The sequence below is a fragment of the Sminthopsis crassicaudata genome, chromosome 6 (genome assembly GCF_048593235.1).
Source record: "Sminthopsis crassicaudata isolate SCR6 chromosome 6, ASM4859323v1, whole genome shotgun sequence".
NCBI lineage: Eukaryota > Metazoa > Chordata > Mammalia > Dasyuromorphia > Dasyuridae > Sminthopsis > Sminthopsis crassicaudata.
The window spans coordinates 254245186-254270296 of NC_133622.1; the positions used below are offsets into that span (position 1 = coordinate 254245186).

Genomic DNA, 25111 nt, shown 5'->3' on the forward strand with positions numbered 1-25111 from the left:
CATGTGCCCTGTATGAGTGCCTGCGGCCCACCCGGTGGCCACCCTCCTAGGAGGAAGGGAACAGTGTGGATATGACAGGAAGGGACGGGAGTGATTGTGTGGGGGAGGGCTTTCCTCCCCCCCCCACCCGCCAGAGACTTCACCTTGCTGCAGAGCCCTTCCCTGAAAGGCGGGGGCGTCCCGTTCCCCGGGGTCCGAGGGATGGCAGCAGGGAACTGGGCTTGTGCGTGCGAGGGGGCCGTTCTTGCTAAGTTATAAATAGTCCCTCCAGCTCTCCCAGGAGAAACGGAGCCGTGTTCTTTTTGCCCCGAAGGCCGTCCCCGTGCGGCTGTCCCCTCGGCCGAGCTTTTTCTGCTGTTTCTCATGGAGAGCGTGGGCGTTCTCAAGGAACCGGAGCACAGGAAACCCACAATTTCCAAGGAAGAGCCCCTGTTTTCCTGCCCACGGTGGTGGGTGGGGTCCCAAAGGGAAATTTCATCAGGAGGAGAATTCTGGGTACAAACTTCCATCCGCTAATGCCCAGAGGCCACTCGTTTGTAGAAACTCGGAGCCATGTTGGGGATCGCACGAGGACCTTGGTCTTCCCTGAGGCCGTAATCGGCCCTCTGGGCCCGGCCCCCGCTGCCATCCTCCTGTCCCTTAACCCTCTAGAAATGAGCCAGGAAAGCCCCCAGCCCGCCTCCCCCAGGCGAGGCCTTGGATTCCTGGGGTACGGAGGGGGCAGCCGTAGCATTTCCTCCCTTCTTTTGTTTTCCAGATTCTGTGTGAGGAGTGGGCCACCTATGGCGCCTTCTACAAGTACCAGCCCATTGACCTGATCAGGTGAGGTGCCTCGGCCTTGGACGCCCCTCTAGCTAGAGGTCTTGGGAAACCAGCCCCGTCTCCCTCAGGGAAAGGGATTCCATGTCCCTAAGAGGACACTCCGCACGGGAAGCTGGTGGACTTGAAGGAGATCGGGCTCATTCCACCGACCCAGCTCCCCTCGAGACCACAGGGCTTTCTTTCCCTTAGTCACCAGTGAGGTGACTGAAGTCTCTGGACCCTCGGGTCTCTATAGCATAGACAAGGGACTTTGAAGGAAAGCCCCGCTCAGAGCGCAGAAGCCACTTTCCTGCCTCTTGCTGGGCTTCCTCAGCTTCCCAGCCCCTGCCGGCCTCCCCATCCCAAGCTCGTCAGCTGGGCGGCTGGGAGGGAGGCGCCGGGTACACGTTAGACAGGCAAAGTCAGGGAACAGAGAAGCTCCTCCAGGAACTCCTCTTGTTCTTCTGAGCAAAAGATTCTTCTCAGGAGAATGAAGAAGGGACGGGAGGGGGGCCGGCCAGCCTGGAAGGCCAGCATCCTCCCTGGCTCAAAATGAGAGAAGAGAGGGAGAAACGTAGGGGGGACGGGAAGGGAATGGGGGAGAGGGAGAGATGTGAGGGACGGAGACGGAGAGAGAAAGGAAGTCTCCACGGACTGGCCTGGGCTCGGACCCCCGTTCTCCACCACGGGATAGCCAGCCAGCAGCGGGCCTCGGAGCATGAATGGGGGAGAGGCGCAGCTTTCGCAAGCCTCACAGTTCACCAACAGCGCGATTCCCTCTCCTCGGTTCCAGGAAGTATTTTGGGGAGAAGGTGGGCCTGTACTTCGCCTGGCTGGGCGTGTACACTCAGATGCTCATTCCAGCTTCCATCGTCGGGATCATTGTGTTCCTCTACGGATGTCTCACTGTTGACGATAACATACCCAGGTAGGGCAATAATAATAATAATAATAATAATAATAATAATAATAATAATAATAATAATAATAATAACAATAATAATTAATAATAATAATTAATAATAATAATCCTCTTGAAAGTGATTTGATTATGAGTCCTGATCCCTAGAGCTGAATTTTAGAGTCATCGGCCCCTGGGCCAAGTCCCCTCCCTGACCCTGAATTTCCTCACCTATAAATGGGATTGGACCACATGACCTTTCCCTTCCTTCCCACCACTTCCAAGTCCTTGGACGTCATCATGCAGGGGTCAGCTCTTCACCCCGAAAGCCTCCAGGGTCATTTCATCCCTCCTGAGGAAAAGAAAAGGGTCCATGGAAGCGTACCAAGTAGTTCAGGGGATTCACTGAGAGAATGCAAGTCATTCCGGGGCACAAGACCTTCGTGGTGAATGTTCCCCAGTTGGGATCGAGGATGGGATCTTTCCGTCTTCCTGTAGGCCTTCTCAGTCAGAGTTTAGACACCACGTAACTTGAAAGTGGCTGGTCCCCGGGGAGTTAGGGAGCGGGGCGGGGGGCTTCCCGAGGCTCTCTGAAGCCCATCTCTGCTTCCCCGCCTCCTTGCCCATCAGCAGCTCAGTCCTGCGGGGGAACTTTGCAGAAGCCATTGCTTCCTGAGCACGGCGGGGGGGCAAAGGCGGGCTTAGTGTCGGCTTTGAAAAAAGGCAACGTTCGCATGTGCGGGGTCTGGGAGAAAGCCCAGGACTGAGGGGATGCTAGAGCCCCCGGTCTCGGGCCGTCCCGGGCCATAGTTAGCTCACTGACTGGGTTTTACAAATGGGGGCCCAAAGCATAAAGGGAAAGGGGCTTGGGAAGTGAGTGGAAGAGCGAGGTCTCCTGCTCCCAGCCCAGGGTTCTTTGCCCTACTGTGTGCTGCTGCCTGCTTCAGTGCTAGGGCACCTTCCTCCTACCAGCGGCTTCAGGACTGGCTTCTGGAAAGTGGGGTCCCCCTCACCCTTCAACTCCTGGCTCCCCTCCCCAGTTAATATATACCGTCTTCTACCAGGACAGTGGGAGCTCCCTGGAGGTCAGGGACTCCCCTCTGCACTAAGCACAGTGCTTGGCACATAGTGTGGGCGTCAGAGCCCCTGCGCTCTTTCTGTCCTTTTAGGATTATTTTCTCTATTTACAAATAAAATAAAATAAACGGCCTTTCAGCGCTGGCCAGCTTCCGCCAGGACCCAGAGGGCAGAACCAGCCAAGCGTGGACTTCCACAAAGGCAGATTCAGGCCCTGTCAGACATCCCAGCGTGGGCCAGGCGGCCTCAGGAAGCGAGGAGCGCCCTTTCCCAGCAGGGCTAAAGGCCGAGGCGGGGTTTGGACAAGTCCGGCTCTGGGGGCCCTTTCTCTCAGCTGCTCTTTGGTTCTATGGAGTAGTTCTGGCTATTTGTGGGACCTGCCTTAGAGACGGGAACCAAAAATAAATAAATAAGTAACGAAAAAGAGACGTGAACCAAAAAACAAAACAAAAATAAATAAAAAAGAAAAAAAGAGACGTGAACCAAAAAACAAAACAAAAATAAATAAAAAACAAAAAAAGAGACGTGAACCAAAAAACAAAACAAAACAAAAAAATAAATAAAAAACAAAAAAAGAGACGTGAACCACACAGACTTAACAAGCATGGAGTCAACTCCCTGGCTCTCTGCTGGCCTCAGTTTTTTCATCTAGCAAATGGGTCAAGTGGCCGAGGAGAGCCCGGAGAGGGAGGGGAGCAAGCCTTTAGCTGAGCCTTTCGCCGATAGCATCTTATTTTATCCTCCCAACAGCGCTGGGAGCAGGGGCGTAGGAAGGGCTGGGCCTGAGAGCCGCGGTCCTTCTGCTCTTCGGAGTCTGTGTTGCATCACCCAGGGCTCCGAAGTGTCCAGGACTGGTGCGCATTAGTTCTTGGGCACCAGGATCAGTCCCCACCTCCGGCCTGAGATAAACCAGAGTCACTCGTGGCCAGGGACGTGTCGATTGTCCGGGTGCTGGAGTGACCAGAAAGGAGCCGAGTCCCAAGAGGAGCTGAGGGTCCCTGGGGGGGGGGGGCTGATCTGTAAGGGAAGTTGAGGGTCCCACTGGCAGAGGGGAGAAGGCGGGCACGACCAGCTGGCCATAAATGCCATCCAGACCCCCTAACTGGGGATGGCCCCGCCGCCCGCCCGGGAAGGGCTTAACGTGCCCGAGGCAGGAGTGGGGGGGCAAGAGCTGCCTCCGAGGCCCGGCCAGCTCTCGTCCCAGTGAGTTCAGTGATTTTCCTTCTCCTGTGGAGAACGCTGCAAAGGCCACTCGGGCCCTTTTCCCCCTGAACGATGTGTGAAGCTCCCGGCAGCTGCCAGGCCCCCCTTCTCCCCGTCCTGGGCCAGGAATGAGTCTGGGATAGAGGGAGGGGCCGGGCACGAGGGGCAGCGCTTTCCAAGAAGCTCAGCTTTCTGCCCGGGGTCTGTTTGCCCAAGAAACCGAAGCAGACTCTGAGGTCAAAGCAAGCGCGGCGTGGGGCGGCGAGATGGGCAGCGGCCCCGGAGACGCTGGGCTCGTGTTTTCTTTCTAAATCCCTCAGTTGTAGAATAAAAAGGAGCCTTTCTGCAGGGCTCCCGAAAGGGGGAACTCGGAACAAAACCTGGGGGAGGAAAGGAAACAAGGAAGGAAAAGGAGGAGCCAAAGTACACAGTTTGGGGCCGGGGGTGACTCGGGGTGGCCACGGGGCCGCTCCCGAGCCCTGCCCGGAGGGCGGTGAGTCCGCTCAGGAGGAAAGCTGGCGCTGGGGGTTTGGGGTGGGCTTTGTCCCCTCTTGGCAGCTGAGGTCGCTGGGACCCGCGGCTTGCTCAGGGCGATGAGCTCCCGAGCCCAGCAGGCAGGTCCCTGAGGAGGGAGCGCAGACCTGGACTTAGCTTGGAGAGAAAAAGAGGCAACATCGCCATTCCCGGTGCCCCCCCAGGGCCCTATGGCAAAGGCGGGATCAGGACGACCAGAGAGGCTCCGATGGCCACCCCCGAGCCCCAGCGCCGGGAGCTGGAGCAGCCGGACACCATTTCCTCATGGATCAAGAGGCGTGGGACCTGGGGGAAGCCCTGTCCTGGCCTCAGCCTCAGTTTCCCCATTTGTGAAATGGACCCAGCATTGTAGCTCAGGATCAGACAAAAGTCTGTTAGTGTTTTCCCAGCTTAAAACTCCGTGGCAACAGCAGCAGTCGACAGTAACGCTTAGTAGTAGTCGCTCGTCCTCCACCGTTTCCTGGACTTTACTGTGCTGGGTCTCGGCCATGTCAGAACCAGGGGATGGGGGATGGGAGGGGGCCAGCCAGGGGAGAGGAAAGCAGGGATGGACCTCCTCCGGGTGAGATGCCCCGTCCAAGGCCGGCCCTGGGACCACGAAGGCTGGTTTTCCTTCTGGTCCTCCCCTGAAGCTCCCCTGCCCCCACCCCCCGAGCTGGGCCCAAGCCTCTCTCTTCCCCCCTTTGTGCAGCATGGAGATGTGTGACCACCGTAACAACATCACCATGTGCCCCCTGTGCGACCGGACCTGCAGCTACTGGAAGCTGAGCTCCGCCTGCGCCACGGCCCGCGCCAGCCACTTCTTCGACAACCCGGCCACCGTCTTCTTCTCCATCTTCATGGCGCTGTGGGGTGAGTAAGCGGCCCGGGCCCAGCCTGGGCCAAGGGGCCACGGCCTTCCGTCTTGGTCCCCTCCTCCTGAATGGCCCACATGAGGGCTTCGCTGCTGCCGGAAGTGGAGCAAAGGAAGGCGGCAGGCCTCCAGTGCCAGGGGCCGTAACCCCTGCCTGGGGGGCTGACGGAGGGAGCACGCGGTGCCAGGTGTCTGTCAGCAGATCTCTGGCTTCTGCTCCTATTCGCTGTCTCTGTGAGCTCAGACCCAAACTGTCAGGGTCTCCTTGGGCCTCAGTTTCCCCATCTGGGCCAGACGATCTGGGCGATCCCTCTGCTCCAAGTCTGTGAGCTCGGGTGGCTCCTTGCTTATTCCTGAAAGCACGGCCTGCCTGGCAGCTCTGGGGCAAGGGAGTCAAGCCCCCCCGCTCAGGCCCGCGCACAGCCTTCGCCCGTCAGCCCGTACGGAGGAGAGGGGGCCACGGGGTTCAGGGCCTCCGGCACAGGGAGAGGATGGGGGATAATAGAGCTCCCCAGGCCCGATCAGCGCCCCCATTGGCGCTCACCATCCTCCTGCAGCACTTAGGCGTTAAAGCAGGCCCCAGCTCTCAGGTCTGGCACCCCCCTGGCTGAGTCTAGAACCAGGAACCCCTAGGCCTAAAGGTGGGAGACATTGCAGTGCCTCGGGGTCTAATGCTTATGTTCTCAAAGTCAGTCAGTTAATAGGCATTTATTTAACCTGCTGTGTAATGGGCTCAGTGCAGTACTTTAAATAATGTACATATAAAATACATACAGTGTAAAGTGAGGCAGTGTCCCGGGGGAGACCCTGGCAGTGGTGGTGGCTGGGAAAGGCTTACTAAGATAGGAGACGGTGAGTTGAGTCTTGAAGGAGATCCAGAGGTTGTGAAAAGTCATAAAATAGGATTTTACATCTGATTCTAGAGATGATCAGGGCCGCAGCTCACTGAGAGTGTGTGTGAGTGTGAGAGAGACAGAAGGACGGACTGGACTAGATCTGTGCTTTGCAAAAATCACTAGCCCTGGATGATTGGGTGGATTGAGCAGAGAACAGAGGCAGGCAGACCCCCCAGTAGCCATTGCAATAGTTCGGGTACAAAATGACAAAGTCTAGTGCAGAAGTAGGGCATCGTGATGTTGCAGAGGTGGAGTAATGGGATTTAGCAACAGGTCAGAGCGTGAGAGAGGAGCTGGAGGTGACCTGGCCTGGGTGACTTGGAAGGAGGAAGGCTTTGGCTAGAGCTCAGGGAAAGGGAAGGAAGGGGAAGAGATGATGACTTCAGTGTTAGGGTTGGTAAGTTTGCCATAAGGACACCCAGTGTCACATGACTAAGAAGTGGTTAGCGATTTGTGGCTCGAGGTCAGGTAGTTTAAGGCTAGACGTGGATTAAAGTCACCGAGATGACCACTGAATCCCCAAGGGCTGTAATGCAGAGAGAAGAGGGCCTTGATGGAAGTTTGGGGCAGGGGGACATCCATGCTGGATGATGATGCAGCGGAGCAGACTGAGGGGTAGCCACACAGGGAAGAACTGTACAAGGTTCAGGGCCTCGTGGCCCAATTCAAAAGTGGCTTTGGTGTGTCAGGAGGAAGGAGGTGTCAAAGGCTGCTGAGAGGGCGCAGAGGAGGAGGTGGAGAAAGGCCACAGAGGAGGAGGTGGAGAAAGGCCAGTAGAATTGGCCATCAGGAGATCTTGGGAACCTTGGGAGAGTGCAGTTGATGATTCTGGATTGTGGAAGTCATAGGGAGGAGCGAGAAGAGGGAGGTCAATGGCTTTCTCAGAGATGGGAGAGTCAGGCTTGGTTGGACCAAGGGAGGACACTTTTAAGGACAGGGCAATGTGTTCCTGGCTCTAGTCAGCAGAGGAGGGGGTAGTTGGCCGGGGGTTTGAATGTTAGTTGGAGAATGGAGTTGAGAGAGGAAGCGTTCTACCAGAGAAGGTGGCGAGGGGTGAGACTCCTGCGCATGTTGAGGAGTTTGCCTTGGAAAGGAGAGCTCCTGTGAGACGGGAGGGAAGGGAAACGTCTGAGTGATGTGAGTAGATCGTCCTTGGATTCCTTGGCCAAGGCCGTGACCCTGTGGCGCGTCAGAGCCAAAGACCAGTCGAGAACACGGCTCAGCTCCTTCCAGAGCTCAAGGTTCATGTTCACCCTGGGGTGGATGTCCAAGAACAACACAAACACTCAAGTGTGAAACGGCAAAGAGCAGCCAACGGGAAGCTCTCAGCCCTTCCTGAGGATGATCTTTAGAAGAGCCAGTTGGCTCCGAGGACAATGGCCCTAAGGCAGGGGTGCTCGCCTGGACCTCTCCCAGCCCTGCTCAGCTCCCTGTTCCATTGGCCCTTGTAGCAGTCGCCTTCCTCCTGGTCCTACTAAGCACCAATCTTCAAGAGGGCAGGACCTGATCTGCTTGAGATGAGTCTCACAAATGTTTGTTGAGTGTATGAGGGAGGGAGGGAGTGAATAAGTGATTGAATAAGGGGAATGAATGAGTGAATAAGTAGGTGAAGGGACCAGAGTCCACATTTATCCCTCTGGAGGGATCCCTGCTAAGCTGTGCCGGGGCTCAGGCCTCTGCCCTTTGTGAAGGGGAGACTTTGATAGATCAGGGCAAGGAGGGCAACTTGGAGACAATCTCACACGGGGATGGATTGAAGGAATCGGGTGTGTTTAGGCCATGAGTCAGGAGAGCTCTCTTCAGATCTTGGAAGGGCCCTCATGTGGGGAGGGTCCAGGCTTGTTCTGCTTAGCCACAGAGAGGAGAGAAGGGAGCCTGAAGCAGATTGCAGAGGCAGATTTAGGCTTGAGATTAGGAGACCTTCTGCCCAATGTGGAAGAGGTCCTACATCCTTGGGAAGGGTATCTGCTCCCCTTTTCTCCCAATCTAGGCTCTGTCCCTCAATCATGGACAAACAGAATCAGGAATGTGCCCCGTTCTCACTGGGCCCCTCCTCCCTAGCTTGTTGTTGCTGGAATTGTCCCCCAGAGACCGGCTGGCTGCTCCACCGAGATCAAAATGGCGCCCGCTGTTTATAAATTTCCGAATGATAGGAAGAAGTTACTAAGCAGAGAAAAAGTCTCAGGGTTTTGGGCAGAGGAGAAACACCTTGATTTTCCCTGTGTCCTCTACTTCCTTGTACTGTATTATAAGCAATTGTTCCCCCAGGAAGTGAGGAAACAAAGGGGGAGCTTAGGAAAGAAAGGCTTCATCCAGGATCTCAGGCTGAAGCACGGCGTTTAGCACTCGGGAAGGGTTACCAGCGCTTGGGGAGCCCTCCGAAATAGGGCGCTAGCTTTCTGAAAATACCTCCTTATTCCCGGGCCTGTGGCAGTCCCGAGAGAAGCCTTCTGAGCCCATCTGCAGAGCCAGGGTGAACCAAGCCGCGGGGCGTGGCTTTCTCCAGGGACCGCTTCTGCCACAACCCTCATTTGCCATTTGGAGGCAAGCTGTTGTGGGCATCTTCCGAGAACAGCAGGGCCTCTGAGGAAGGTAGATAAAGACCCGGGCTTGTTTGTTGCAAAGTGAGCACGCAGAGCCACTCTCTCAGGGCCCCCCCAATTACCCATCAGCTCACCCTACATGAGTGAGCACAGGCAGGCAGAGGGGCAGAGGTCCTTTCATCTGTCAATCAGTAAACATTTACAAAGCCCCCACTCTGTGCCAGGGACCATGCTGGGCTTTGTGTTAGCCCTGCTCCCAAGGGTCTCCCATAATCTTGGGGGAAATGACATACCCATATATGAGAATACACAAAGTAAATACAGAGTGACTTCCCCATTTTACATAATCCTTGAATAGCTTGTTACTGGTTGCCTCTGCTAGGGCAGTGTTTGTAAATCAATTAATCAAGCCTGAAAAGGACTGCAGAAATTGGAGGCTTTGTTATTTGCATTCTTCTGAAGTCTTCCAGGGACCGGTTGCACAGGTTTGCCTCAGGGATTATTTGGACAGAACTCTCCAGATGTGGGTAATTAACTAGTCTATTTAGCATCCTCCTTGAGGTTGTGTCCTTGAGGTCTCCTGATATAGGGGAGAAAAAACCCTTCTTTGAATAGCAAGTGCAGCTGGAAAGCCTATAGCTACCCTCCATACCTAAGGACTTGCCCAGCTAGAAGCTGAGGAATTCCTCCTAAGGGGTTGAATTTTTACATCATAATTGAATTCCAAAAATTTTCTCTATTAAATTGCAGTTAAGTATGAGTGGAGAAACTGTAAACCCCGACCAAATCACAGATAAGGGGCCTGTAGAAAACATGGGTACAAAGTGTGTGAACACAGCCTTAGTCATGTCAAATCTAAACTACTTCATCCTGGATTTAAGGCCCTGTAACTGTTGCCATTTTTAAAAATTAAATTTTTGGCCCAGAATCTCTTCTTCAAACCATATCCTAACCATACCCTAACTACAATTAAAGTAAGAAAAAGGGAGAGGAAGGAAGAGAAACATTTTAATAGAATTTAATGGAAATGAAAACAAATTCAGTCATAACTGTGAATGTTAATGGATAGAACTTGCCCATAAAATGGAGGATAGTGGCTAAATTCATTAAAAAGCAAAACCTAACCATTAAATATTTAATTTTTAGAATTTAGAAACACACTTAAAACACAAAGATTTATAGAATGAAAATGAAGAGCGGGAATAGAATTGTGATTTTTTTTTTAAACAGAAGTACCAAGTTTGATCTCAGATTAAGAAACATTAAAAATAGATATGTTTCGGAGACATTGTTTCCAAAGCATCCATTCAAGAAGGCAAATTACATTAAACTTAAATGCTCCATTGATAATAAAACATTGTCAGTACTAAATATTTTATATGTATCTATGTACATGTGTTACACTCCCATTAAATGGCCTAACATCTAAATACCTGAAGGAAAAACCAGCTGAATTATTATAACACATGGCCACTGTCAGCAATTCAACATACCTTCCTTCAGCTTAGTCAACTCTACCAGAAATATAAACTAACTTTAACTAACTTGATTGCTGTCCTCACCCCATTTCCCTTACATGAGATTCAAAGGATTTTAAAGGTTGGAAGGAACCTTAATGATATTTTCTCAGCACCATGATTTCAAATTCATCCTCACCCTTGCTACCAAAAAGGGACTCTACCAAAAAAAAAGTATGTCATGAAGTGGTGGATGGGGGAGAATGATGCAATTCAATTTAATTTGCTTCAACAAACATTATTTCCATTTGCTTTAACCAAGCAAAGTTTACTCAGCATAACTCACAGCCCTTTCATGTGGTCCTTCAATTAACATGTGTGTGTGTGTGTGTGTATTTCCTGAGAACCTACTACATATTCCATAGATCCAGTGGGCTCCCAGTTGCCTTTAGAAGGAAAAAGACCTTATACCTGGAATGCTTCCCCTTCTCATCCCTGTCTACTGAGGAACTACTGGTGGCCCATAAGACTGATGTACTACTGTACTTCCTTCCCAAAGAAAGGAGAAGTTCCTTTTCTGGACCCAAACTTACAGTCTGAACTATAGTCAGTCCTGGGAAACCTTGGAAACCTCAGAGCAGTTAAGCACCCTTTTCTCCTATTCTTTGGCTCATTAAATCCCTTCCCTGGCACCTTTACGAATAAGTTTACTCATAATTTAGATTATGACTCACTTCTAGGATTTCCCCAAAGAGGGAGAGTCAAAGATACTCAATATGTGGATTTTTATCATGTAAAACACAGATAACTTATTCCTACAAAGAAATTTTTCCCACGTTCCCACAAAAGAAATGCAAAATGTAAAAGGTACCTAGCTCATGTTAACAAAATGTCATTGTTAATAGTATTTAGTAACCTGACTTTTAACAACTTAATACTTGTTTCATTGGAACATAAAGTGGTTGCAGGATGGCTAATTAAGGCATCGTTCATTTTGCCTCAGCTTCCACTGCCCAAGCTCCTAGTCCATCTCTTTGGGTAAAACTGCGGGTTGCGGTTTGGGCCAACCCTCTTGTTGTTGCTGGCCATCTTCTCTGGTGCAGGAACTGCCCCCAGCCATGTCCAGGCGGTCTTTCAGAAGTTAGAGCAAGCAGATTTCCAGGGCTGCCCCCAAGGCTACCTACAACTGACCTGAGAACGGTGTTAGCTGCCCAGAAAAGAAATGCAACATAAAAGGTGAACAGCAGCAGGATCACAGCAAAGGGCACTGCCCATCCTACCCACTCATCCTCCAATAGGTGTAGAGGCAGAATGTGGCTGTTCTTTTAGCTGGTATTCTTTTTACCCCATGCCCCTGCTGATGACACAGGGAAAAGAAAGCACTAAGGGACTGCTCAGAGCTTGCCATATCCTGCCCGGACGCCCATCCTCCCAGCATTGAGCCACCACATGGGCAGATGTAGGGGCCAAGAAGGGAAACTTCCAGGGTGCTCCATGAACAGGCATCCCTGCATCTGTTCAAAATCCTCTTCCTTGGAGCCTAATCTCCTCCATGAAGCCTTCCTTGCTCCTTCTAGTTATAATGCTCTCTTTCCTTCTTCACAAACTCCATCTGGTTTTCACCTTTGCCTTAACCCCTTCCAACCTGGGTTGCTATACCACATCTCTGCTTCCTGCCCCCCAGGAAAACATAAGCTCCCCCAGGACAGAGACCATATTATTTTTCCCCTTTGTCTCCCCATCACAGCCCCTTCCACAGAGCAGGCGTTTTATCAGCGTGTGCTCTCAGCAAGCCGTCACAGGCTCAGAACTGCACATGTTGGCAGGTCACCAGGGAGAAATTGGGCAAAAGGGGAAAAAAGGCTTTTGTATCCACTCCTTAAGGGTGTGGCAGAAGGAACACATAGTGAGGACTCCGGTGGGGACTTCCTTCTTCCTTCCCATCTCTCCAGAGGCTGGGCATCTTCCCTTGCCGAAGACCAGGCACGGGAAGCGGCTGACCCCAGAGGCACCAGCTCGGGCCCTTCCGTCCCTTGGTGCTCTCCGAAAGCCTCCTCAGGAGATTGCCTGCTTCCCATCTTGGCCCAGCCTAGTCCAGCATTCATTGCCGGCGGACGTCTCTTCCCTTAGAATATAAGCTCGTGGGTGGGCAGGGCCGGCTTTCTGCTTTTTAACCACAGCCCCCATGCCTACCATAAGGCCTGGCTCTGAGTAAGAACTTAAAGGGATCTGTACAGTGACTGATTAATTGCTCGAGGTCCTGCTTCTATGGAAGGCAGACAGGTGACTACTCTGAGGCCGGTGCTGCCTTCGGGCTTTTTAGGATACAATTTAGGCAAAGGAAGTTGTCTTGTTGGAGGGGTGCCCGCTGTAGCCAGGGGTGCTCAGAGATGTGGATCCTCCCCCAGAGAGGGGCAGTTCAATGCTTCTCCCTCTCAGGCTTCTTTCTGAACTCATCATCCCCCCTTTCTGCCCCCAGCACAGCCACAACCCGCTTCCGGCCTTGAGCTCCATCGGAGGCAGGTCCCAGCCTTGCCATCCCTGTGGGAACAAAGCTGGGTATTGAGGTGGCAGATGAATCACCTCCAGCCTGCTGTCTTAAACACAGCTGCCAGTTTCACTTGGCCCAGACGGGCCCCATGGCTGAGACAATTGACGGTAATCGCAGAGATTTTTTAAAGTGCTCTCACCCGGGATTGGAGAACTTTGGGACTTTGAGATCCAGCTGGATTTGTCATAGGGGACCCAGATCCCAAGCCTAGCTCAGCCCCTCCTCAGTTTCCTGGCACTTTAAAACCATTGGTGGAACCCTAGCCAACATTGGTTTGTAGGAGTGAGGAAAATATTTTCTGTAGACTTTTTACTTTGATCATTGTGAATAAAAAGAAAAATCCAAGGATGTGAGTTGCATTATAAACCCATTTTATAGATGGGGGAAACTGAGACCCAGAGAGGAAAAGGCTTTTTGTAGAGCTAGTACCTGAGATAGGACCCAAGTTCCCTTCATCCTTCCAGCCATGTGGCCGGCTTGCTTTCTCATCTGAAAACCGTGTAGTTCTCCACATTAGCCATCGGGACTGGCTGAGATGTGCTCCGAGGGGCTGCGGTTCTCAGCTTGGGTTCTCTGAAATGCTAGCCCATTCCTGGGCGTCTGCACAGAACCCGGACAGTGGGAGAGGCTCCAGTGACCTGGGCCTCCTGCGGGGAAGCGATGTTCCAAGATGGGGCAGTGCCTCTCCCCCACTGCCAAGAGCTGGAGCCTTGAATGCAATTTAATAAGTTAAACCCCCAAACGGAGGGAGGATTGAGGGCAGATCACACTGTGGTTTCTCTGCCATAATTAAAAGGCCTAAGACTGTAATTCAAGTGAACACTCATTAGGAGACTAAATAGGTCATTTTCCTCATGACTCAGTAAGAAGATTGTGGGTGAGAGGCCTTGGGAGAACCAGGCTTGCAGGTGCTGGGAAGGTCCTGTGTACAAAGACAGGCGAGAGCCACAGAGGTCGGAGGCCCCGACCTCAGAGCCCAGTGAAGCTCCGACGCCATCCGAGGCGAGCCCGCCCATGGATTAGAATCCCCTGCCCAGCAGAAACGGAGGTCCTCCAGCACGAGCGAGGGGGGTCACTGCCTCTGGAGGCCGCCCATTCCCCAAGTCCAAATCCACCTCATTCCTAGGTCTGTCCCCAGGGCCAAGCAGGACAAAGCTGGCTGCTGCTCCTCTCCAGGGCCCTTGGGATGCTTGGTGGCTGCTCCGACTGCCCACCCTGGAGTCCTGCCCAGGTTAAACATGCCCATTTCCCTTCTGCTAATCGACTACAGGCCCGTCACCATTCTGGCCGACTGTCCCTGGACATCTCCTGGAGAGCGGCGCCAGAAATGGAAAGCAGGAGTCCCCAGGGACCAGACCGTCCCCTGACTGATCTTGGGTGCTGAGCTGGCTCTCCTGGCTGCTGTGCCGTTGAGCTTGGGATCCCTTGAGACCCCTCGATCTTTTTCACACCTTCCCTTTGGAAGGAAGGAATTGAAGACCTGGGGCAGCCTCTTATTTCTCCTTTTTGATAACATCTGGCCCACACAGGATGCCATTAATTCCTCCCCTCCCTCTATGCCTGTTCAATTTAATGACTGTTCTGAAGGCCCTACTGTGCGCCAGGCACCGGAGGCACCGACATCGAGGCCTGCCCTTGGAAAACCGGAAACTCTCTGAAGCTGTGAAAAGAGAAAGCCCAGTGACCAAGCTGTGTTGCATGGGGGCTTATGTTAGCATGGGTGGGTAGCTCTGCAGAGACAGACATGCATGGTCCTGAGCAGGCTGTTAAAGAGCCGGTTGTTAAATTTTCAGTGGGAACATTTACACCTTGAAAATCGACAAAGGCTACAGATCAGGACTTGCTTTATTGTTCTGCTAATTATCTAGGCTTCAGAAAGCGATGAAGACAATGTTAAACATAGCCTTAAAAGTTTTTCGTGCTTTTTTCCCCCGGAGAGCCAATTGTTAAACATGTACCAGCATACCCAGGGTGTCCTCTAGGACACCTCCTGGGTGTTTGTGCTCAACAGTTTGACTCGGTCGTGAGGGAAAACTTGATTTTGAAGTAGAAGATTTCTAGAAATGATTGTGATGTAAAAAATTCTTAGGTGGCAGTGAAACTTAACATGTGAAAGAGGGAGGGAGGAGAGAAGGGAAGGAAGGAGGAAGGGACAAAAGGCACTGGGCCTGGGTTCAAGGGAGCCCCAGGTAGGACAATCCCCACACCCCCAAAGTGCCGGCACAGACCCAGCGTGGCCCCCAATTACCAGGCTTCGTTGTCAGGCCCGGCTGGGCCCCGGCTAGCTGGGCGACTAGTGGTGCTTTCTGGCCTCTATAGTGAAGGCTTTGGACTGAATGATCTTGATGTCTGTCGTCCCGGGCACAATCTGGGGGCACCCGCCTTGCTTCAGGCCATCCAAAGCCGTTGGGAGCCTTGAGATCCTGCTCTGGGCCAGGCAATGTTGGGACCAGGAACCCCAGGGGCCCTTCCCTAGGAAGCCGCTCTTTCTGTCTCCACACGCGTAACACCTGCCCCTCTTGGTCGCATCACTGGCCCCAGAGAAGGGAGTCGGCGGAGAGCCCGGTGTCCGCTGAGCTGCATGCTGGGAGCTCGCGCCTCTAAAGCGGGAGGATGTGGACTGAGCCCGGAGGGCTTGGTTGGAACCTGCTGGGGGAGCTCCCTACATTCAGACTAAAGAGTTCATGTGAAGAGCAAGAGAAGAGTGGAAGCTCCTGGAGCAGTGGGATGGCACCATCAGACCTGCCCTTTAGAAATCTCAGGATGGCGGCTGCAGGGAGGCTGGGCTGGGACTGGGGAAATGATGCCGGCTAGCAATTGGCTGTCCCGATCGCCAGCTGAGAGATGCTGAGGGCCCGAAACATGGAGGGATCCATGGGAATGGGCCAGATGAGAGAGAGGATCTCCCTGGAAATGCCAAGGTTTGACAGATGATTGGGGGGGGGCGGGAAAGCGAGGCAGGTCTGGTGGGGGGGAGCCAGCTGCAGTGAGAGGGGGCTTACCCCCTAGAGGCTGCAGAGCATTTTGAGGTAGGGCAGGGCTTGGGCTAGAAAGGATGAATTCCATTCGAACAAGTTGAGTTTGACATCTGGGAGGACATTATGGTAGAATGTCAAAAGAGGTCAGGGCTTGATGCTGAAGAGCAAGATTTCCAGATCTGAAAGTTAATGCTCTAGAGGTGGCAATTGCCCATGGGAACTGGTCAGCACTTCAAGATAGAGGTCTGGGTAAATAGAGAAGAGATGATGAACTTCGAGGGCCGGGAGCCAGCGGATCATTGATCCATCCAAGGAAAGTGAGGAGCAGTATCCAGACAGGCGGGGAGAAAAGGCCATGAGGAGGGTGTGTGGGACCGGTGGTGGCAGAAAACCGAGGAGGACTCCCACCAGGCGAAGGCCACGGAGTTTCCACTTCTGCCGTCTCCCGTGGCCTTGGGAGAACAGTTTTAAGTGAACAGTGGGCTTGGGAGCCAGTCTCCAAGGGGGTGAAAAGTGAGCGGGAAGCCGGCATCAGGAGCAGCAAGGGCAAGCGAAGGGGGCGCTTCGCTTGAAGGATGCGGGGACTCGGGTTTGTCGGCAAATGGGGAAAGAGCTCCCGGGTAGATTGTATGAGATGGCTCAGTCCCTTCCCTCAAGGAACTAATAGAAACATAAAACCTGGATAAAAATAACTCTGGGGGAAACTGTGGCACGTCTCGAGAGGAGAACAGAGTGCTTTGGGGATGGTTTCCAGCTGGAGATCCCGGGAAGGCTTCAGAAAAGAGCTGGCTTTAGAGCTGGGGCTGGGAGGCTGGGCTGGACCGGGTTGCAGGGATGCGGAGGCTGGAGGCGACCGTCCCAGGGCCCTGGGCCAGCCCGGCGGGGAGGGTGGGCCCAGTGACTCATTGTAACCTCGGCAGCGGGCGGGTCTAAATGGGGCTTCCGAGACCACTCGAAGTGGGTTCTGCCGGCCACGCGGATGTTAAAATCGCCCTGCGATTGACTCCCTTCTTTTCTCTTTACTCTGTCCAGCGGCCACATTTATGGAGCACTGGAAGAGAAAACAGATGCGGCTCAACTATATATGGGACCTGACGGGGTTCGAGGAGGAAGAGGTCAGTACCACCGGCTGCATCTGGACCCTTCACTCGCCTTAGTCGCCGGGGAGTTTGTTTGTAGGTCCCAAAAGAACTTGATGTCTCCGTGTGGTATGGGATGGTAACGTGATCCCTGTCCCAGGGCAGAAGGAAAATCTTGCACGTGGTCTGCCTCGGAACTCATTTCGGGATGTGTTGGAAGCCTGTTTGGTTACCAGGGAGACCTGCCCCACGTATGTGCAGGAATGCTTTGGACACGCTGGTGCGGTCATGGAGATTCCTGCCGCCCCAGACTCCCCTGGTGCTGTGGGGAAGGTGCTAAAAGCGGGGCCCGGGCCAGGTGGCTCGCTCCAGGCTTGCCCGCCGGCCTTGCCAGGGTAACACTAGACAGAAGGCAGCGACTCCCACCGACAGGGCCAGGGCCCAAGCCTCCCCCTCCTGGCAGCTCTGGGCTCACCGCTGAGACCGTGGGGTGTGGTTCGCAGCCAGGGGAGGAGGGAAGATGGAAATACTGAAGAGGACAAAACCCATTGGCCCTCTGGGATCTAAAAAAAGGAGGGAAGATTCAAAGTGTAATTATGGCTTGGTGGAAGGGCTTGCAGCCAGGGTTCTGTCTCCCCGGGATCTCCGGAGAAATGCCCTCCCTGACTCATCGGTAATTGCCGGTTTCCTTGAGTCCGGGCCCTGGGATCTCGTCACATGAAAAAGTGGGATCATTTATTAGAAATGTCTCCGACCCCAGAAGGGCCGCCCTCCGAAAGCCCAGCCCCCGTGATGAGTTCCCGGACACATCCTGGCGGGCTCTCCGAGGCTGTTCGTTTTTTAAGCCCCTTTAGGCTTTTGGGTTAGGAGGTAAAAGTCTCCCCAAATACACATGTCTAGGACAAAAGCAGCCATTACAGCCATTTTGATGGAGAGTGACCTTAAAAGTCAGAAACACAAATATGACTTTATCCCATTGTTCGATTTGTCCCTTGAGGATCCCCCAAACTCCCTTATCGTTCTCCAAAATGGAGCGCCCGGGCCCGGTGTGTGCCCCAGGCCGAAGGCGCGAGTCCCCCCTGATGGGCTCACACTTACCGGCTCACCAGAAGGCCCAGTGCTTTGCCCCCCAAAAGACATTAATCAAACAGCCTAGAAAACTCAGTGACCAGAAATGATCCCCATTATGTGGATACACTCTTCCAAAAGTTACTACAAAAATATTGGAGTACTCTTTTTTCTTTTTTTAACTGAGGCCATTGGGGGTAAGTGACTGGCCCAGGGTCACACAGCCAGGACAAAGTGTCTGAGGTCAGATTTGAACGGGGGTCCTCCTGACTTCAGGGCTGCCCCACAACAAAAATATTGGGCAGGGAACAAATGTAGAGAGCAGGGATGGCCAAGGAATATACATGCAAGTGTGTGCAGGGTATATATGAAGTGTGCAGGGCATTCACTGGGCAGGAGTGGGTCGCACGAGGCAGGAACGCAGGGGCCTCGGGCAGCTGTGGGGAGGGCAGACACATAGGGTCATGTGCACACATGGACAGAGCCTGATTTAATGAGCCTCTCCCAACCCTTACTAGGCTGTTGCTGAGATACCCGGGACTCACCTTCCCCTGTGAGTTAGAAAAAATCTGAGGCGACTGAGGCGAAGAGAAAAGGGGAATGGGGGAAGGTCCCTGTTGGGCCGGAGCTCCGCTCAGCGTGGCTGCCGCGCCCCAGGGTACCATGAGTGACCAGTGGACCCCAGGGCACCGTGGCTGGGAGGGCTGGCGTGGGGTCGCGGGGATCGCCAAGGCTGGCCTCTCCCATTTCCTGACCAGGGGCCTGGCTCCAGCAGAACTCAGGTTGTAGGAGGGAGGGAAGACCTGCACTATTGGTCCTGGGTGTGCCCCGGCAGACCTAAGATGGGGAGCAGTATTGCCGGGTCCTCCTGGGGGGCAGCCCCTGAAAGGCCCCGGGCGAGGCAGCCACCGTTCCCAAGCTGCAGGCCTGGAATTTGAACCCAAGGCCTCTGGCTACAGAGCCGGCCCCACAGCTACAGCGAGGATAGAAAGAGTCCGAGGGTGTGAGGTCTCCAAAGTGACTCCTGGGTGTGGGGCCGCTCTCCCGGCCCGCACTGCCCCCAGGCACTCCCAGGCCAGAAAAGCCAGCGCTGGTGCTCGCCTGAGGATCCCACCAGGAAGTTGGGCTCTCATTACTCATCCTGGGCTTCCCTCCCGCGAGCCATCCCACCCCATCCTCCGGGAGGTGGCAGGGCGATAGAAAGCCGCTCTACGGGGGCGATTTCCCAGACCCGGGGACCTGCTGGGCTCGGGATGGAACGTTCCCCAGCAGTCCCTTCTGTCCCCCTGCCGGCTCCGCTCTCCCCGGCTTCGCAGCAAAAAGAGAGGTGGTGATTTTGAGGGGATGTGTCCCCAGGGCCACTTGAAGTAATTGACAATTTGTTTCTTTCTTCTCCCCCCCCCCATTTACTGATCCGTGAAGGAGACCGTCAAGGTTTGGAACTTTTTGTGACTCCATTTCCTTCTCCCGCCCTGTCTCCCCGCAGAGAGGGACTTTCCGCTCACCCTGATGCTCGGCCAGCGTCTCATCTCCCCGCTTCCAGTGGAGCCTTCTTGGCCGGCTCCCCTGCCTGGGAGCCGCTGCCTTCTTCCCAGCAGTGCTGGCGTCTCTTAACCCTCGGTCTTTCCTTCTCATTTCTGTTCTCTGAGCTGGGCCGAGCGAAGCGCTGCCTTTGGGGGGGGGGCGGGGGTCCTTGCATCCGCCAGTGCTTGCTGAGCCTGTTCTCTCCCGCTCCTGTGGCTGCTCTGTGGCCCTTCTCTGGCGCCTGTCTCTGTGGTCAGCGAGTTCTCGCGCCGCCCGGGGCCTGCTGCCAGACATCAGAAGCTGCCCCGGGGAGGGGGGGCAGTTCCTGGGAGGCTGCGAGGAGGAGGGCCGGGGGAGGGGGAGGGCTCCAAAGGGCACAGCTCTGACCTGGCAGCAAGCTCCGGCGGCTCTGCCAAAGGGGCCTGGGGAGCAGGTGGCCGCGTGTTCCCGCTGGGGCCGGGCTGGCATCCTGCTTTATAACTGACCTGGCCCCTGGCCTCCTTCCACAGGCTCACCCGCGGGCGGAGTACGAAGCCAAGGTCTTTAAGAAATCCCTTCGGAAAGAGTCCCACCCGCACCGCGAGGTAGGTGCCCGCCTGCCCGGCAGGTCTCGCTTTATCCCGAGGGTCACGACCTTTGTGGGCCAGGAGTGGCCACTGCCTTCTCTCGGGGCCTGAAGCTGGCATCAGGGAGCTCAGCCGGAGGCACGTAGCAAACCCCTCCGAGTGCCAGGTGCGAGAAGAGGTAATGATAATAATAGTGGTGATGGCCATGGCACGGCTACATGTACACACGTGGGTGAGGGTGCAGTGCTCCCAGAGCACTTTACACAGGATCGCTTATTCGCTTCTCATAACCCTAAGAGGTAGGTACTATGTCATCCCCATTTTACAGATAAGGAAACTGAGACTGAGGTTAAATAGCTTTGCCAGAGTCACACGGCTGTTAAATGTCTGATGTAAGATTCGGACCCACTGGTTCCAAAGTCAGCTCGCCGTGGGCCTGCCTCAGGAAAGTGGAACTCTGTGGGGAAAAGGCCTTGCTGATGCTGAAAAGTAAATACAAACCATCTTCCCCCTGGCTGCAACGGCTGGGATGTGGAGGTGGGGAAGGGAGAGGATAATATTTGGGGGAAGGAATTGACCAAGAAAAGACCCTTCTAGGATGTGGCGGCTGAGCTGGGGCTAGAAGGGAGAGCAGGGTTCCAGGGGGAGGACAGAAGGAAGGTCACGGTGTGGCCGTGAGGTCATTCTGGGAGGACCTTAAATGCCAACCAGGAGTTTCTACTTTGGCAGCTTAGCTTTTGAGCAATAGGGAGCCCCTGAAGCTTCTTGAGCTGACTCACCCTGTGCTTTAGGGATACCTTGGAGCCCTGCCTTTGTTCTTAGGCTGGCCAGGCCCTCTTCAAAGTCTCATGACCCCACAGAAGGGCCCCAGGACCTGCAGCAAACAGTCATAATTGCACTGGAGGAAGGACTAGGAGCTCCTCCTCCAAAGCTCTCCCAGTGTCGGGATTGGGGCTTATGCCCAGAGCTGTAGGAGGCAGCCCCGGGCCACTTTTGTGGGCTCTTGCCCATACTGACATTTGCCAATCGTAGACCTTCCCCGACCTCCACAAGGAGCCTTGAGCGCTCCCTCATTTGGTCACATCCTGAGGATGAACAAAGCTCACCAGCTCCAAAATCAGATTTCCCATCAGCCTTCTCAGGCGCTGCCGCAGGGCATCCGGACAAGAGTTGATCCCAGAATTGGGAGCTGCCTGGGCAGGCCTCTTGACTAGAAAGGCTTTCCGGGGGCCTGGGCCCCTCACGGCTAATACAGGAAGTCCTTACCTGCATCCTGAGTCAGAGTTTTACCTTGTACATGTAGCAAGCATTTATTAGGCACCATCAGTGCTGAATGCTCGGCTACCCCCCCAAAAAAAAAAAAAAAAGGATAATAAAACAATCCCTTTTGTCAAAGGATAAGGGGAGACAACTGTCATGGATCAGCTCGAGACAAAATGCATGCTTCTCAGAAGGAAGCCATTAGCACTAAAGGGAAGCAGGAAAGAGAAGGTGGGACATTAGCTAACACTTGGAGGAAGACAGGGAAGTCCAGTAGGTGAAGATGGGGGAGAGGGCAAGTTCTAGCTTGTGAAAGAACTTACGGAAGGCCAGGCGGTCAGTCCCATGGAGTCACAGAGGAGCTAGGAAAGGCTTAGAGGGCCAAATGGCATTTAATATTTGACCCTGGTGGCCACAGGGAACTTCTGAAGTTTACTGAGGGAGCAGTGCTGGCTAAGTGGAGGCTGGATTGGAACGGGGAGACACTGAGGAAGGCAGACTCCCAGCAGCTCTGCAGGGAGAGGCTCAGCCTGGCGGTCATCCCAAAGAGCACAAGGGGATATCTTGGAGAGATAAAAACAACAGAACTCAGAGAAGGTGGCCGTGAGAGTGAGGAGCTGATTTGAGCACTGTCCGGGTGGCTGGGTAGGGTGGCAGTGCCCTCAATAGCCTGCTCAGTTGGACTGGACCCTGGGAGCTCCTTCAGTGTCTGGTGACTGGCAGCAGACAGAAATCACTAGGGCAGGATCCTTCCCCCAACTCTTTTCTTCTATGGCCCCCAGAAAAAGAATCCTCCTCCCTTTGACTGTCTTTCCAACTCTGCCTGGAGGCCTCTTCAGAATGTGGTTCCCTCCCACATGAGACCATTCCTGCCCCCCCCCCCCGCAACTGGCAGGGCACTGCCCCAGCCCCAAACCATTCCGGAGTAGTTTTTTGAGCAATTTAATTGTTTTATTAACAAGACCAAGAGTTTCAAAAGAATGGCAATTTTAGTCGTTTTATCAACAAGACTGAGAGGTTATTAAAAAGAACAGTGATTTTAGTCATTTTATTAACAAGACTGAGAGATTAGTACAAAGAACTGTGATTTTAGTCATTTTATTAACAAGACCAAGAGGTTACTAAAAAGAACAACGATTTTAGTCGCTTTATCAACAAGAAGAGAAGTTACTAAAAAGAACAGTGATTTTAGTCGTTTTATCAACAAGACTGGGAGGTTATTAAAAAGAACAGTGATTTTAGTCATTTTATCAACAAGACTGGGAGGTTATTAAAAAGAACAGTGATTTTAGTCGTTTTATCAACAAGACCGAGAGGTTACTAAAAAGAATGGCAATTTTAGTCATTTTATCAACAAGATGAGAAGTTATTAAAAAGAATGGTGATTTTAGTTGTTTTATTAACAAGATCAAGACGTTACTAAAACGAACGATGATTTTAGTCATTTTATCAACAAGACCAAGACGTTACTAAAACGAACGACAATTTTAGTCGTTTTATTAACAAGACCGAGAAGTTACTAAAACGAACAATGATTTTAGTCGTTTTATCAACAAGAAGAGAAGTTACTAAAAAGAACAGCGATTTTAGCTGTTTTATCAACAAGAAGAGAAGTTACTAAAAAGAACGGCAATTTTAGTCGTTTTATTAACAAGACTGAGAAGTTACTAAAAAGAACTGTGATTTTAGTTGTTTTATCAACAAGACGAGAAGTTATTAAAAAGAACGACGATTTTAGTCATTTTATTAACAAGACAAAAGGTTATTGAAGCTTTGGCTGTCTCTTCCCAATCTACTTTGTATTTTCCCACTCATCTGTCTGGGATGAGCTCCTTGGTGTGGAGAACGGGTGTCAGCTTGCCTTCCCTCCCTCCAGCAGGGGCTCTTTGAGAGCAGGCTTTGCTCTGGACCGAGGGTTCTCAGCATCTCTCCCAGTGCTGGCCCAAATGCCTGGATGATTAAAAGCTTGTGCTCTGAACTGAGTTTAGAAGCCCAGAGCTGATGAGCTAAGAAGAAGGAGCAGCATTTCTGGAGCACCGAAAGCTTGGCGGGAGCTTTCCGTGCATTTCTCTGCCAAGAAACTTGGGAGTTCGGCACATTTGTTGTTCCCATCGTTCAGAGCAGGTCACAGAGCCTATCATGAGTCACGTGGCTAAGAAGTGTCTGGGCTGGGATTCCTGACTGGGCCCCCAAAGCATCTTAGACTTGGGGCATCTTGACCAATTCCCCCATTTGACAAATGGAGGAACTGAGGCCCTAGGAGGTGACCCCTAGAATCTCATCATCAGCCACAGTGCAAGAATGGGCCCAGACCTTGGTGCTTAGGACAGAAAGAAGCAATGGGATAGGTAGGAGTGACAACTCATCCTTTCTCGATTGTGTGGGTCCCTGGGGCTTGTGCCAGTGGAGAGCTGAGGAGACCGTCGGGATCTCGGCATCCAGTCCCTTCATTTTCAGGGGGAAGGAGGAACCCCAAGCACAGTGTGGTACAACAGGATGGGGGAAGAAGCACTTGTGACAATCCCTGCACCAGGGCCTTCTCCTGGGAGCATCGTGCATGACAGGAAGTGCGGAGGGATTCTGAGGGGCAGAGTGTGCTGGGACCGAGGCTTGGAGAAGCCAGGATTTAGAAGGAAGTGAGGGATTGTCCAGCAGTAGCGGGAAGGGATGGCATGCCTTCCAGTCAGGAGGAGCCCTGTGGACAAAGGTCCCGAGATGGGAAAGAAGCGATGGCCTTGGATGCAGATTTCCAACTTTCCCATGAGCCTCCATGCCTGGGCAGCTCTCTTGCTGCTAAAATGAAGGTCCTGGCCTGAAGTCTAAGGCTTCCGGCAGCTCCTAGTCCGACTGCGTGTTCAGATCCCAAGGGCCTGGCCTTGCCCAAGGCTTCCAGAAAGAGAGGACTCCACTTGGAGGCTGCGGCCTCTCAGGTCCCAGCTTTCCAGCCCTGGCTCTAGCACTGGAGATGGGCCGTGGTCCAGCATGGTGGGCTTGGCCCATTCCGTGCTCGACCTTTCTTCCCAAATGCCTCTTTCAGAGTGGAGCCCCAGCCGTCCATCTGCCCTTTGTTTAAATTGAGCTGAAGCAGAAAATAGCCTTAGAGCGAACGAGGTGCAGAGCTGGCTCTCTGGCGGGGTGGGCGAGCAGGAGGCAGCGGGCACGGGCACCCCCGCGGGTGGCACCCCAGCGCCCACTCCTGTTTTTGCTGCTCCTTTCTCCCCCTGCTCTCAGAAGCCTGGACGACGGCTAAAGGAGCCTGCAAACTAGTGGGGGAAAAAGTGCCTGCTTTAAGGCAGCCCCGGAGGGGGTGAAATGGATGCATTTCCTTTATCCAAGGAACCAAAATGACTGGGCGTTGGTCAAGAACCCAAGTGAAGGATCCCATTCCCCATGTTCCCTCACCCAGTCAACTCCGGCTGCTCAGACTTTGCTGCCCGACTTTCACGCCATCTCTGCTGCTCACCTAGCTGCCAGGGAGAGAGGGGCACTGTGCAACCAAGCCTGGGATCGGTTTGGAAGGAAGGGCGACGTGAGAGGCTTCTGACGTGAGCGGTTCCTGCCACATGACGGATGTGTTTGACCCGGAGGACTCCTCAGCTTGCCCGGAGTGCCCGTGCCCATCCAGCCGCCGGGGGAAGGCCCAGGATTTGTTTTGGAAGCAAGGGCAACGTGAGCGGTCCCTGACTCAGCGGTTCCTGCTGCGTGACGAACATGTTGACCCGGAGGACTCCTCAGCTTGTCCGGAGTGCCCGTGCTGTTTTTGCTGAGCGTGCTGCCCCCTTGCCCCCTGGCACGGTCTGCAGGGATGTTTTACTTTAGA

At 53.5% G+C, this 25111-nt stretch overlaps 1 protein-coding gene across 6 annotated transcripts in view; it reads left to right on the plus strand.

Moving 5' to 3' along the window:
- The window catches only part of ANO1 (anoctamin 1), a 162513-nt gene that overhangs the window by 120085 nt on the left and 17317 nt on the right, over nt 1-25111 (plus strand). For 4 of the 6 annotated variants that reach the window (XM_074276732.1, XM_074276729.1, XM_074276726.1 and 1 more), the window contains 6 exons: nt 758-822; nt 1595-1729; nt 5208-5368; nt 16827-16909; nt 19364-19375; nt 19975-20049. In XM_074276732.1, the coding sequence (XP_074132833.1) occupies nt 758-822; nt 1595-1729; nt 5208-5368; nt 16827-16909; nt 19364-19375; nt 19975-20049 (531 nt within the window). The remainder of the gene's footprint in view (nt 1-757; nt 823-1594; nt 1730-5207; nt 5369-16826; nt 16910-19363; nt 19376-19974; nt 20050-25111) is intronic. The other 2 variants (XM_074276728.1, XM_074276730.1) reach the window with 1 other exon arrangement.